Source organism: Pithys albifrons, chromosome 1 (assembly GCF_047495875.1).
Source record: "Pithys albifrons albifrons isolate INPA30051 chromosome 1, PitAlb_v1, whole genome shotgun sequence".
Lineage (NCBI taxonomy): Eukaryota > Metazoa > Chordata > Aves > Passeriformes > Thamnophilidae > Pithys > Pithys albifrons.
In genome coordinates, this window is record NC_092458.1 from 56,357,254 (window position 1) to 56,372,640 (window position 15,387).

The window sequence follows — 15,387 nt, forward strand, 5'->3', positions numbered from 1 at the left end:
TGTGGATAATACTGTACATGCAATTACACAGGATGCCCTTCTCTGTGACTCTGATGTCAGTTCTGTCACTATACAATGCACATTTGTTATTTTCAGTGCTGTATCATATTGACCACTCATTCCTTGCTATACCACGATCAAGAAGTTAACTTGGGTCTTTTATTTCTCAGCTTGTGAATTTGCAGTTCTATTTTGAAGCTTGCTTTTAGTTTTTAAGGACATAACTTTGTGCTTCCAATGGTTGCATTTTAAAATACTCTCATAGTGAAGAAGTTCTTCCTGTATGGTTTGCTGTTCTTCTTCTTAACTGATGACACTTGCTTATTTCAATTAGCATCAGTTTCCATCTCATATTTACTCTATTTTCTCATTAAATTTATTAATGATGATGGTGCTTGACATCAGTCTCAAGATAAATTTGAGGAAGTTGGTTACTGACCTACATCAGCTGTTCTCAAAAACTTCCCTGTATTACCTCCATTCAGGCAAAGTCTTTTCTCAAACCAGCTCTTTTAGTAAACTGTCTGTTTTGATAACTCTTCATAATCTATGGAAGTCACAGATAGGTAAGATTTTTTCTTTATGTATGTATTTTGCCTCTTAATTTCTATATGTTTATTGTTTTCACATTCTGAACTTTATCATATTCTTCAATGTGATCTTAAAAACACGGATCATTTCCTTCCTCCTCATTTTAAATATGGATATTTTATCTCCTCAGTTACATTGTGCTATCGTGGGCTGCCAGACCTGCAGATAGCAAGTCTTGTATGCTGATTCTTCCAGACCTTAGGGAGATTTTTCTAGTTGTTTCATCCTTCTTCTCCCAATTCAAATTAATATTCTCCAAAATGTTGAATTTTCCTTCATCCCTGTAGTTCTTCAAACCAGGCTCTAGTTCTTAGTTTTTCATTCTGCCTTTTAGATGTAAAACTAGGAAATAGTACTTGCTTATAAATAAGGTGTAAAAACCTAACTAGAGAATAGCAATGAGCCCTTCTCAAACTGGAGTACTGTTGGATTGCAGAAAATCAGCAGGTCACATCATGTGACTTTATTCCCCCCACATAATTGCTATTTTGAGTGCTATAACTGATTACATTTATTGTAGAAGCTGAAAATGAGACATTTCAACATGCTTGCTGGAATTCACAAATCACTTTTGTAGAAGATGAGTGAAGGAATTGCTGGAGAACAGTCTTTGAGCAGTATTGGTATTGCAGCTACCTACAATTTGAAAGATCAGAGACGTAGAGAAAGACACTGACAACATACTTGGGAAAGTACAAAGATACATTACTAAACTGTGGAATTAAATTGCAGCTAAATATGTGGGACAAGAGAATAGATAAAAGTGGAAATTAGGTGAATGCTTAATTAATTTTCAAATGACCCAATAACTGCCTGAAATGCTTTTTAAAATAGTTCAGCTGTTGCTTTTCTATAGAAGTTACTGCTTTGACTTCTTTTGTGTCACTTGGCCTTGGTTGTCAGGTTGGTAGTCCAAGCCTGTTTGCTAACGTTCTGAAATGTATTTTGATAATTTCAAGATCCCAAAGTTCAACTTTTCTTTTTTCTGCTCATTCCAGAATTATTTCCCTAATTTTGTGTTACCATGAGCACAGGCATGGTGGCACTGGCCCTGCTCTAATAATTTGACTTCCTATGCAGTAGCACTTGATACTCCTTTTTAAAGAGGGAAAAAATAAAATCTTTCTTGAGGTTTAACTGTAATATGTAAGATCACTTTTTACTGTAAAGGGATTGTTTTTGTTTTGGGAGTATCAGAAAAGCAAAACTGACTAAATTTGGCAATCTTGCACTGCTACTATTGTTTGAGGAGCTATGCTCATTTGAAATACCTTGACATAAGTTGGACACACTGATTCCTCACTTCATTTTTAATAGGGCAGTCTTGTAGAGAATAATGAACTGGATTAATAGTTTTTAACCATGTGATGATCTGCTTTGTCTTCTTAACCTTACAGCTTGCTAGAGAAAGTGACACTTTGTTTTTTAGTTTAAAACTAACTAAAAAAAAAGTCTCACTTCCTGTAACAATTGAGAGAATATTGCCTGTTTTGACAGCTGAGTGAACCAGTTTTGTTGTTCTGTCCTCCTGTTTCCCTTCTGCACAGTCTTACAGTGGGAGAAGGTCTTGGATTCTTCATCCTTTTTTAGCCGTCTGTGGATATTTGCATGTCAACCATAAGTGTTATTGTAAGAAATGTTACAAGAAGTATTTACATGGGATTAAGTTACACTTATTTCAAATCTTTCACAGAATGGGAAAGAATCTGTGTGGATTTTCTTGGGGTTTTTTTGCTTTCTTGTTTTTTTGCCCTCTGACTATTGAAGCCACCTGTGTGACTTTTCTTGGCTATAATTGCTTTTCATCTTATTTAAGGAAAAGGTGTTGATGAAGTTCCATATATAGGCTTCAGTGCAAGGAGTAGATGTAGTTTCGATTTCTTCTTGGATTCATCTGTTCTTTTTTTCCCAAGTCTGTGTTTTTTCTCTCTTTTTTAATATATAATCTATTCTGAAATAAAAGTATTGCTTGGACAAAGCAACTTAGCATTTTCAGTTCCATATCCTGAAGTGATTTTAAACTTCAAACCTGCTGATTCATATACAAAGTAATTTGAAATAGTAATTACAGTAGAGAAACCTGTCGTGGGGCAGGGGAGAGATGGATGGACCATGCATTTGAAACTGAAAATGCATTTTTTCTTAATTTTTTTTCATTGTTTTTCAGAGTTTTGGTGAGGGTGTACTGCATTCCATGAAGTCACTGCTACAGAGCAGGAAAGAGTTATGCAACATATCAGCAGAGGAATGCCTAAATCGGGAAGAAGATGATAATTTTATTGAGGTTTGGCGTAATGTTACCATTTATATATATTTTGTGGCTATGTTAGAAAACAATTGTGCTTGAAACAGTATGGGAAGTTGAAGGATAGCACATGGGAACAGTGATTCAAGTTAGGGGTGTAAAATCTGTACCCTCTATTGTCATTCTTGAATTCAGTCACTATAGTCTTGAAGAGAGCCGTGACATTTCAAGGTGACATTTCTCTGCTTTGGAGGGTTTGTGAAAGTGGAAAACCAAAATGTGTAAATAGATGACTTGGGTGCACTGCATGTGTGAGCACTGCTGTGGTCAGGGTTGTGTGGATGGTGTCCCAACCAAGTAGCGTAACACTTTGATCCAGGTCTGAAGATAAAAATTCAGATGATTGCTCTTGCTTACTGAGTGCTTAGCACTAAAAGCTGAAGCCTTGAAATTGCAGATCTAGACTTGTTTTACATGAATACAGATGGGCTGAAAGCTGGACAAGGTCTGGGGAGAAGTAGTCCTGAACAGAATGTGGAACTGTCTAGGTAAATCTCAAGCTATGAGGAGGAATTACTACAACTGTTTGAGTTACAAGGCTAACAGCAACTTCTCCATAGGGAAAAGAAAAAAAGCTAAGCAGCAATGTGTGGTGTGTAACTTGTACTAAGTGTTTTACAAGAGTTCTAATTAGGAGTTGACAGGCCTGACAAGGAGCTTAGAGAGAGTATGACCTGAACTGGCCATGCAGAGGAGCTGAGACAGGGAGAAACAAAGCAAAGGCAACTCAGGGAGGTGGTTAGGCAAGAATGCTAATTGCAGAAGTAGTTGGAGGAAGGCAAGAGGCAGATCGTGTGACTGGCAGAGAGGGATTAGGATTGCCTGGATAACATCAGGTTTTGTGATTGGATAGATACAGTCAGGGGTTGTGGCTCTATGGAACGTTTGGGGAGCCAGCAAGAAGCTGAATTTATGGAAGGTGAAAATATGTGGCAGATTAGGGTAAGGAAGAAGAGCTGTGTAGTGGAGGAGTGAGCAAAACCTCCTCTGTATCTGACCAGATGGACCATGCTTTAGAAATCTATGAAACATTGTTTGTCTTGTAGCAAATACCCGACAAACAGCTGGCAACATGTTCTATATACCTGCAGTGATGGTCCCTATGGAGAAAGATAGCTGACTATATTTAGTTACCTTATTAGATCAAGCAATTAAGAGCCCTCTGGGTGAAGTGTAAGAAGGTTAATATCCTGCCACAGAACAGATATTTTTTTCTTATGGAAATACAGGAAAAGATACAGAGAATGTTAAAAGAACGTTATTAGAACTGCAAAGATAATTACTCAGACTTAAGAGAGCCAGTATTTAGATTTTTCTGTACCATTTTAATCCATTTCCTCTGTACCCATAGCTTATGATAACCTTCAAATACAGTGTTGCATACACTATTTTAGTTTAAAGAAAGGACTTATGTTGCTGACTACCTTTTTATTTCCCCAACAACTTTTGAATTGGTGTCCTAACTTCAGACATGTTCAAGGTATTAAAAGGTCATTGTTCTTCTGTGAAAACTGGAGCACAATAAAGGAGTCCAAATTAGTATTGTCATTGAGGCAAAAATAGGCAGACTCAGTAGGGGTGTGTTCTTTCTCAGTGTACATATTGTTCTTCATTTGTGTGAAGCCATGACTCCTGAATACTGCCCTGTGTTGCACAATGAATTATCCCATGGGAGAAGGGAAGGGTTGGAATTGTTATCTGGAGGAAGAGGCATGTAAGAAAAGAAAAAACCCAAACAACCTATTAGAAAGACCAAACAAAACAACAGCAATAAACTCTAAAGCCTCTCAAAATGTTCTTTGGAGAACTAGTTTTTTTCCGAAGTCCTTTAAATTATTTGATATGTTGCTTCTTTTGTGGAGGAATTCAGTTCATATTGTAGGTACTGTACAGATGAAAAGACACAGAAATTGAAAAGTGTCTTGTAAGTGGGAAGATGTTTTCTGGGGACATGAGATCTTTTTCCCAGCTTGAGAGCCCCTGAAATAAACACATGAAATTTTTTCATAGTATGATTTCAGTTTGAAAGAAAGTTTGGGGTTTGGGTTTTTTTTTGCTCGCACTTTGAAAGTGCATATTTAAAACAAAAACACAGTTCAAAATAAAACTGTTTTCCAGCCGCTTCTTTTTCTAGCTCTGTACTTTCCAGAGATTTTAATACATAAAATTCAGCCTGTTGCATAGTGCTCTGAAATAATGGAACCCAAACCATATAAAACTGATTTTCAAACATCAGTGGAAGGATTTAGTCTTAGTGCTTTATTCCATATTCCATAAATTTTGGAAGCAAAATTTATTTTCTGACAACATTGTTTTGAAAATAAATGCCTTGGGATTTTTTGGAGCATGCAGATGTGCTATTGATTTGTCATTAGGGAATTCCTAAATGAGTACTGAGGAAATCTGATGTCTGAAATGAAGTAAAGGGTTTGTCTGCTTGGATATGGCGAGCAGACATGTGGCTTAAGTAATCTGTTGTGTTTTGGCCTTAGGCTAATCAATTTACATGGCAAATTGTATAATGTGCTGGCATTATACTTCCTTCAGTATATCCAAATGTGTATCAGTTTATTAGCATGGACAGATTTCAGACTGGAACTGTTTTATATGTGCCCAGCCTGAAGCAAGGACAGATGAGCACAGCTCTTTGCCAAATCATGTTTATTTTAACAGCTGTAATGGGGCTTTTATGTGTTGCTCTGTATCTATCAGTCACTACAAAAATTTGTGTAGTGGTTTTTAAATGGTGTATATGCTCTTCAGTCTGATCTGACCTTTCACAAGTCTAATTGTATAGGATTGCTATTCTTTATATAAGACTGTGTGCTGCTGTTTGAGCAAGCTGTGCTACCCTAAGGTATGGTTATTGTGGCAATAGAATGAAGCTTTTTGTTACAGTCTGCGAATGTTTTAACTCTTAAATATCTGCAGGAAAGAAAGAAGTTTTTTTCTGTACCTCACTATATTAATGTATTTGTTTTACAGATTTCATTTATAGGTTTTGCTGAAGAGATGGGTACTGCTCGCTTGCAGGTACAATACATATCTATATTGGAAAAGAATTTATCTGGTGCTTTTTTCTAAGTAGTACCTATTTTTTAAATGGAAGAATTTTGGTGTTTAAGAAATGAAATAGATTTATTTTAAGTGTCTAAAAGTGTAAGTTTCAAATGTCATTGAAAGCTTGAAAATAATTATTTTAATATGACAATCAGTGTTTTATATATATTTAAAATAAAAGTGGATCAGTCTTTGTATTATAGGATGGTCTGGAACAAGTTACTTAAATGTGGCAGAGGGGGATGATTGTTTTGGGGAGCTGTTTGGGTGGGAAGGGACTCATTTGATTGTGGGGTTTTGTGCATGGTTTTTTTGGTTTGGGTTTTGTTGTTGTTAAAAACTTTTGTGTATCAGTATTTTGGTTTGTAATCTTTTCCTTAGCTGAGTGGTTCTTACTATTATGGTCCAGTGGCATGTGTGAAGCTAAAGCTGTATTGAACTGACTGCTGGCTGAGAATTGCTGCTGGGGGAGTCAGGAGTCAGTATTATGGCTATGCCATAAGATACTATTCTGGAGAATTAGATAAGGAAATACTATTTTAAAAGGCTGAGTGTAGCAAACTAGGAGGGTTATGATCTGCCATTTTCATAATGCCCTTCCTGTACAACTTAGACATGAGTATAAGTCATAACATACGTCTTCACAGTGCAATTCCACTCTTCTATTCTGATGAGATCCTACTAGATAGAAATTGTTGTAGTAGTTTTCTGATGTTTAAAAATGAAAAAAGAAACTCTGAATCCATTTATGATCCAAATTATATCAATGTTGCTAAATAATCAGATTATAACAACACTAGACATTCTTTCAAAGGTGAATAAGAACTATTTGATTGCCCAGAATTAGATGAAATTTAAAGAAAATTGGACAGAGTAGGTTTATGGAGATTTGCTTTGAATCCTAGGGATCTGTAGTGTCTGGATTGTTGAAAAAAAATTCAATAAAACATCTTTTGGAGGCCTCTTCTATTTTAAGCAAATCTAAAAGTTATCCAAGGTCATGCTTAAAGAAGTACCTTGTCCATCTTTTTGTAGTGGGGAGCTGGAACACTGTTCCAACAAAGCACACTAAGAGCATGTAGAGATCCATTGAGAACCATTATTAGCTGAGGTCAGTGTTTTTAGTTGTGTACCTTGTAGGATGTGCAGCTGTTTTTCAGCACTTACAGGGTTCTTCTCTATGACTTCTAAGCATCTTCCAAGTATGGACTGGATTGTTTACATGAGCTTTGCATTGCAGTTCAAGAGAGTGAGTGGGGAATGGAGCAGGAAATAGAAAATAAAAAAACCCTTTACCAAAATTAGTGGGTGTTACTCTTAGGGGGGAATATGAGATCATTGTTATTTACAAGATATTTTTTTGACTTGATAGTCTAAGTGTGTTTGTTTATTTAAATCAGGATCTGTCAGCTGTTTCTGTAGAGCTTCCAGATGTTCTGAAATCACTCCAGTTGCACAAACTAAAAGAAAACGAGGCTATATTTCTAAAAGATGTGAAGAAAACCTTGGCAAAACCTTATGTCATGAAACATCAGGTAAAATTTTTATGCTTTCTTGCATGTCAGAAGTGTACTTCATCTCCTAGAGAATTTAGTTGTATCACACCTCTCCTTGCTTTTGGTTGGGGGCCATCTTAGCCACAGTAGTATTACTGCCATATTTTTGTGTTTTCATGGAAATAAATGTCATAAAATATCAAAATAAACAGTGCTGTCCTGTTTACAGAAAATATTCAGTAAAAACTTTCATGCTGATCCCATCCTTCTGCTAGACTACAGTCCCTTTCAATGCCAGTTTGGAAAGAATATGAAACTTGTCAAGTTACCTATCTCTGCTTTGCTCAGATAACAGCTTCCATCTTCAGCAGACTTCTCTTTTTGAAATAGAGATGCCAAAATTATGTGGATGTCCAGTATTCATAAAACTCAGTGAACTCTTTTCTTACAAAATAAATACTGCAAATAAATGCTGTTAATGATGTAATTTCCATTATTTTTATTTTTATATTGTTCCCATTATTACCAAGTCAGTTATATTCTCTCTAATTGCAAATGCTGCATATAAGATAGAAAATACCTTGAAGCAACAAATAGCCTAGATACTGAAGTGCTATTCATGAAAATGTGCTTTGAAATACTGTCTTCCTCTACAACTTTTTAACATGCATTCTTTAATAGATCTGTATATTAGCATGGTTGTGTTAGATTATTGCAATGATTTATTCAGAAGGCAGAAGGTATGAAACTGTGTGATTCTGACTGGCACTCTACACAAACTGTTTAATTCATTTTCTTATATTTAAAATATTTCTAAATTATTTACTCATCATAAAAATGTACTGAAGGAATGCCTTGCTACTCCTGACAGTAAAATTATTTTAAGATTGCTATGTTTGTTTTCTTGTTGCTCTCTTTTTCAAGAATCAGCTTCCTGAAGTGTTTTGTGTGATGAGATTGTCTCCTTCATTCCCAAGGATAAAAGTTGATTATATATTTACCTTGCTGAGCAAGTATACCACAGGCATAAGGTATGCAGTGGAAACAAACTCTCTGCAAAAACATCAAACAGAGACATCCCATGGAGAGGATGATGACACTAATCAGTCGGTTTCTTCAATTGAGGATGATTTTGTCACTGCTTTTGAACACTTAGATGAAGATGAACCTTCAAAGATGCAAAGTGCTGGTATGTTCTTGCACACTATAGCCTTGTAGAAATTGGTATTTGAAATTTAGGCTGTTGGGATTTAAAAAGAAAATAAATGTAAATAAATAGTAATCTTTTTATGTTAATCATGTTTTGTAAGAGGGTGTTATGCAACTGAAAAATTAATTTTTTGTCTTTTCGTGACAGTTTACTAACTCATTAACAGAAGATTCTGATCTTGGTGTCATACGGATATCAGATAGAATCTTGTTCTGTTTTGCATGCTAAAAATACATTAATTTGTCAGTGATGAGATTTGAGCAATAGGATTTGAAGAAAAGGAAAGGTTGCTTTAGTCATGAAAGATAAGCTGGCATTTTGCAACAATGATAAATCCAGCAGTTGCCATTAAAATCTATCTTGTTTTTCATAGTTCTGTGGAAATTCTTGGTTTAGAAGCAATTGTTTTTACCTTTTCTTTTTTTTGCAGGTGCACACAGCTTTACTTCTCAAAACCATCGAGATGCTGCTTCACAGACCATCCCTGCTCAATGTTTAGAAGCTGTTGACTCAAAGATCCCTGTGGATTCTGCACATCGAAAATCATCTGCCAGATCTTCTACCTTGATTGATATTTTGGGACTTAAGGAACTGTCGTCAGTAAAGAATTCAGTAACAACCTCAATTTCTGATCCTTGGATACAAAGGAGTTTCTATAAGCCATATAATCCTTCTGATCAAGGAGTTAACTTTTTACGTAAAACATTTTTCTCTTCCTCTCCAGCTGAATCCTCTGAATCAGATTGCTCCAGCCCAAGCCCCATCATCTTCTTAGATGAAGAAGGGTATCAAAAAAGCTTGAAGGCAAAACTTCAGCTGCCAAAAATTCCAGTAGTGAAAGATGGTATAGAGGATTCAGATTCAGAAGTAAGTGAATTTTTTGATAGTTTTGATCAGTTTGATGAGCTGGAACAAGCCTTGGAAAACTCTTGTAAAATTATTAGGGGTCCCATCCTAGGGAATCCCTCTCAGAAAAGAAGGACTGCACATGAAAAATTGTCTTCTGCAAGCATTACAATGAATCCTCAGAAATTCAAGTTTGATCGTCCCACTCTCCCAGCCAATGTAATGAAACCAACTCCTCGTAAGCCAGAGTCACCGTACAGCAGCATCTTTGAGGTCCCGGATTCCCCTCGCCCAGTTAAAACATCAGGGGAAGAGAGTGGAGACTTCTTCAGCCCTATTAGAACATCGGCTTTCAGCCCACTAGGGAGCTGTGGTTCCTCCGAATGTTTGTGTCGAAGTAATCTTGGTGGAGATGGGACAGGTCACAGTCACTTTGATGCACCTTATAATAGTTACTCAGCATATGCTGATAGTGTTTCATTTGAAATATTGGGCTCTGTTTTTTCTTCTGAGTCCTCATCAGAACATGTATGTGCAGGAGATGAGTCGAAGCACAAAAGGAGTGCTTTGAAAGAGAAAAAAAGGCAAGCTACAGATCTCAAAGTGAAAACTGGTAAGGAACCAGATAAACAGGCAAAATCTAAACAGAAGTCACTAATGATTAGAGATAGCATTCAAAAATTTGCAGCTGAATTGGTTGAAAAAAGTTTTGGCAGTGCATTTAAAGACCTGCAAAAAGGTGTTTCTTCATGTACCAATGCACTTTGTCATTTGGCTGCTAGGTTGACTTCTTCAGTCTTTCAGATGGCTTTTTATGAGATTGGGAGACGCAGAGCAATCTCCCTGAAGGAGCGTGCCATTAATGGGATAGCAAACTTTTTAGTGAGCGAAGCTATAACTGGTGCTTTGAAAGAACTGCGTCAGGTAAAGAAACAAATATTTACCAACACTGTTGCCCGGTTTGCAGCAGACCTTGCTGAAGAACTTGTGTTTGAAGGAATCATGGAAGTATGCCAGTTTTCATATCCATCAACACCTACAGCTGCACCGCCTTCATCATTTGATTATGAAAACAAAGTGGTAAAATCCTATGCCCGAGATTTGTCTGAATCTGTCATTCAGGAGGCATTTATTGAACTATCTCAGGTTGATGTGACCTTCACAACACAAGCAGCCATTAGTGTTTCCATGGACAATATTAAATATGTAAGTGCAGAAAGTATGTTAGAGTCAACACAGACTTCCACAGTTTTTCCTAGTTTAAATGATAGGGTAGCACTAAAGCCAATCCCAGATACCAAGAAGGAATATACAGTACAACAAGCTCTATTTTGCACCTCTGGTGTTATAAGTTCAATACCTGTGCCTTTAGCTGGAAGAGTTCTCTGTCAACAACAGGTTTCCTCTGATGCTTACAGAGCAAAAGTATCCGCTGCTCCAAATGCTGATGACAATATGAAAGTATTCAAAGATTCCACTCATCCATTTTTCACAAGCAAAAAGAGAGAGCAGGAAGTATCTTCTTTCAGAAATATATATCTAACCTCAGATCACAACCAAAGTACTGAAGGTACTTCATCACTCTTTTGTAACCAAAATGATACTAAACTAACAAATAACAGACCTGGAATGACCAGTGGTTCAGAATTAACAAGTGGGTCGAAAGGCATTAATACTTTCTCTGGAACTATGGTGGATATGATAGTAAATGAAGCTTATGAAGCCATTACCTCATCTAGAGTAACAAAAGCAGCAGAAGAGTATACAGATTATTTAACAAGAAAAATAGTAGATAAAAACCCTTATGTTCAAGGTATTGGTGAAGACTTCCCCAAGAATATATTTGCAGATCATTTGGCTAAGTATGTCATAAAACATTCTGTGGATGAAAGTAAAACTGTGTTACGCAACACTAGTGATAATTTGACATGTAATGTGAGCTCACCGGCTTGTGGAGATACCAAGCAAAAAGAACAGTGTGAGATAAAGAAGCAAGAGTCTGAGAAACAAAGTAATGTTTCTATAATTGTGGAACAACAACAGTTGCCTTTGAATAATCCATGTAAATTTCTTACTCCAACTCATTCTGTTCAGTGTTTTTCAGAATCTAAAGACTGTTGGCAGGAGCAAAAAGGACATAGGTTTTCTGCAAAATCACCACCACCTTGTTCCACTGTGACTTTTGCTAAACACATTCTAGAGGACTGTACGGACACGGGAAGCTGTTCAATATCATGCTTAAATAAGCCTTCAAAAAAAAATGATGCCCCAAAACTATCAGCAGGAGCTTTGAATTACAGGCAGGCTGATTGTTTTCTGCATGCAAATAGCTTTTCTTCAGCAATGCTTGGCAGTGAAAGTGCTTTGCAGATGGAAGAAAAATCAAGTCTCAAACACGGAAATACCTGTTTAATGCCTGATACGCCTCCACCGACTCCTTTAGTGCCGTGTCAAGGCACTTCTGAAAGGAACCTGAGAAAGCTATCCAAGAAACTCAAGGGAGAATTAGCAAAAGAATTTTCACCTGCAACACCACCTTCTACACCCTACAATCCATCCATTACTGGTTTGTCTGAATCTGAACCTGACTCTTTGGAAAATGAGGAATTTATGCTGAAACTCATGCGGTCACTTTCTGAAGAAGTGGAAAGCAGTGAAGATGAAGATCATTCTCAAATACCTGTTGAGAAAGGGGAGCATTTGGAAAAAACAATTCAGTATGCAGATTGTTTAGCTAACCATATAGTTTCAATAGCAACTGAAGTGGCTGCTTCCCATTTAGATGGTAAAACAAATGAAAGAGATGCTGGTAGAAGGGTTCAGTTAGGTGTGCAAAAGAAACTGTGTGGGTATACTGCATTTAAAAATATCCCAGAAGAGACACGCAATTCTTTATGGAATTATGCAGGTGATGTGGCAGGAGAAGTCATCAATGAGGCCAAGAAAGTAGTGAAATCAAGGCATTGTAAGTTGCTGAGGTTGAAGCGGGTTAACTGTCAGGTAGATTGCCTTTATCTGAGAAAAGGTGATAAAGATGGTAGTTCAAAAGAATGGTGTGGTTCAGTGCAGGACCAGTGGCTGAGGGTGGGAGATTCATCTGTTCTTCCTTTACCACAGGGTTCAGGTTTGACATCCAAGTACCCGAGCTGTGAAAGTGTGACTGATGAATACGCAGATCATGTCATTCGAGTTCTGAAGAGAGAAGGTGGTAGTGCTGAGCTGTTGATGGAGCAGTATGCTAGCAGACTTGCTTACAGGTCTATCAAATCGGGCTTGCAGCAAGCTGCTAGGAAAACCAAATTGCGATACAACAGAAAGGTGTTTGCTGGGCAAAACGCACAGGTAACTGGTAAGCTGGAGCTCATCAAAGTAGTGAATAAAGATGCAATGCAGCAAGTTAAAAGCAGCATTCATTGCTGTGAAGGCCAAACATACGAAAGGAGTGTGGACACACAGAGAACAGAGTGTACAGAGTTGTTACATTTTTCAGAATCCCTTGCTCACAGTATCACTTGTGATGTCAGGAAGAAACTGAAAATGTCAGGAGCATGTTTGCCGAAGTCTCTAACAGATTCCTGTCTATATCAAAAGACTGAGTTTGATGAAGTCACAGGGGATCTCATTAAAAGAAGACTTTCTAGGACATTTCTTCCTTTCTCCCCAGATCATAAGCTGTATCATAGTACAGGTAGTGTAAATGAAAATGGCTACACTGAGGGCATAATTCAAGCTATAGAACAATATGCTAGGAAAGTAGCAGATGATACCCTAGAAATGAGTTTAGAATCGGCTCTTCTCCATGTGGCTGAAAACAATAAAAATGGGGATAAGCTCTTGTATACTGAGAAACTGTCTCCTTTTTCTGGAACTGTCTGCAGATGCTGCAGTATGAAGGAACATCGGTACTGTACAGAAAGTATGTCTCATCATCTACCTGCACAAGAATCCTGCGTTCCGGGAAGGCATTTACTTTATTCCGGGTTGAGTGGTGCCTGTCAGAATGCAAGAGTGTTTCAGCTTGATATTCCCAAAATTCATGTTGATGTAGAACAGAGGACAGTGTTTTCTGACAAGGGGGCTACTGCCTCCGTAGAGAAAGGAGAAAGAGAGCTGAGTTATACGAGTCTGACGGCTGACAGTGGTATTGGACAAGATGGAGTCAGTTTTGCTGAAAGCCTTACTACTGAAATAATGACATCAGCCATGACTAATATTGGTCAGGCAGTTACCATAAGGTAATAGTAATTTTCTCTTTTTTGTTGCTTTTTGTACCAGAAGAAAGATTGTTAATGCAAATATGTGCTTGGAATGAATTTTAATATATATTTTCTTAGAAATACACACTTCATGTTCTGAATGTCTATGTGAGCTTAAAACCAAGATTTCTGTGTGTATCAGCATACGTATGTTCCAGTAGGTGACTAGTAAGTGGAACTTACTAGCCCTTACAGGTTTTATTATTGATATGTGAACTGTGACAAAATCCAGATCTATTCCCTGTTTGTATTTCCTCTCAGCATCTGATGCTGTCCAAATGAGCCATTGCTTTGCAGTATGAAGGCTTAATTTTGATAATGGCTGTGTTGTGATAGTTTCCTTATTACTTTATTCCTGTTACTTTAAACAAAAACAACTTACTAAACCACACTTTAGCTTACAGAATACAATAAATAAGGAATTGACTTTGAAATTCTTGTGTATTTAGCAAATGGTAACATGCTGACTCCTTTAATAGGCCTAGAAATAGGAAACGCATGCCACAATAAATTAGTGGCAAACAACAACTGTTTCTTAAAACAGACTGTGCAGTTATCAGAGTGACATCTCTTCAGGTCCAAGAGCAATCTTTACCATGCTGTATTTTTAAATTTGAAATAATACATGTGTTCCTATTGGGTTCTTTTTGAAGGGGAATTCCTCACACTGGTTTCTTTTTCTGGTTTTTAAAGGAGCATCATGATGAACAATAAAATTGATTTTTTTGTGGTCAGTGGGTAAAGGCCACAATGGGACTGAACTACATTTTTCAAAGTTTGGTATGAAATACATACATGCTAACAGCACAGAAGTGCTCATGAGGTGTATGTATTGTCAGTCTCTGCACAACAGGGTTGAATCCTTAGTGTGTAACAAGAGAAAGTAGTCACATGGTGATGTTTTTCTGTACAGTATCAAAAATGACACTGCATTTAAAAATTCTAGTTAGAATATGCCAACAAGAAAATGCAGGGTTCAAACAAGTGTTGTTTATTAGTAAATTTGTGCCAAGGTGGCAATATTATAGTTTTACTGTGACAAAATTTATAAATGTTTCTTACATTGTCATCTAGTGTGTGGTATGTAATCCATATGTTTCTTGAGAAGGTGCCTTGTGTGGTGTAGAGAACTGCTGCTAGTGCTAGTGTAACTGTAAATAAAAATGGGGAAAAAAGTGACCTTTGCATTACCCTGATGGGTTCCAGTGCAAGTTACATATTGGCACAAATTCATGCTCAGTGGAGCAAAGTGTTATCAGTGATGAGGTAAAGTTGGCTTTTGAAGTAGTGAATGTTACAGTGGCTGCTTGCTATGGTGGTAGTAGGATGATCATATTTCTTTAACTTTCTACTGCTTCATATGTATATAGATAATCACAGTTCACCTGTGAAAGTCCATAACTGCATGTTCTCGTTTTGTAATTTTTTTTTGTAAGGAGTTCAAACTTCTTTAAATCAGTTTTTTGAAAGATCTCGTAGAGACTACTTTTTATGGACTGTGCTTGATTGATTGTTTTTTGGATAAAAAAATTAAATTAATTTCCTGAGAGAAAAATTCTGTACAAGTCATACATTGCTACACTTTCTTGAAGAAGGAAGACAAATCTTTTTCTACAGAGAGAT

General features: G+C 36.9%; 1 protein-coding gene across 4 annotated transcripts in view; it reads left to right on the forward strand.

Moving 5' to 3' along the window:
• Positions 1-15,387, forward strand: part of AKAP11 (A-kinase anchoring protein 11) — a 41,227-nt gene that overhangs the window by 8,909 nt on the left and 16,931 nt on the right. For all 4 annotated transcript variants that reach the window (XM_071550580.1, XM_071550600.1, XM_071550589.1 and 1 more), the window contains exons 3-7: positions 2,759-2,875; positions 5,882-5,929; positions 7,357-7,491; positions 8,377-8,641; positions 9,093-13,743. In XM_071550580.1, coding sequence (XP_071406681.1) covers positions 2,759-2,875; positions 5,882-5,929; positions 7,357-7,491; positions 8,377-8,641; positions 9,093-13,743 — 5,216 coding nt within the window. The remainder of the gene's footprint in view (positions 1-2,758; positions 2,876-5,881; positions 5,930-7,356; positions 7,492-8,376; positions 8,642-9,092; positions 13,744-15,387) is intronic.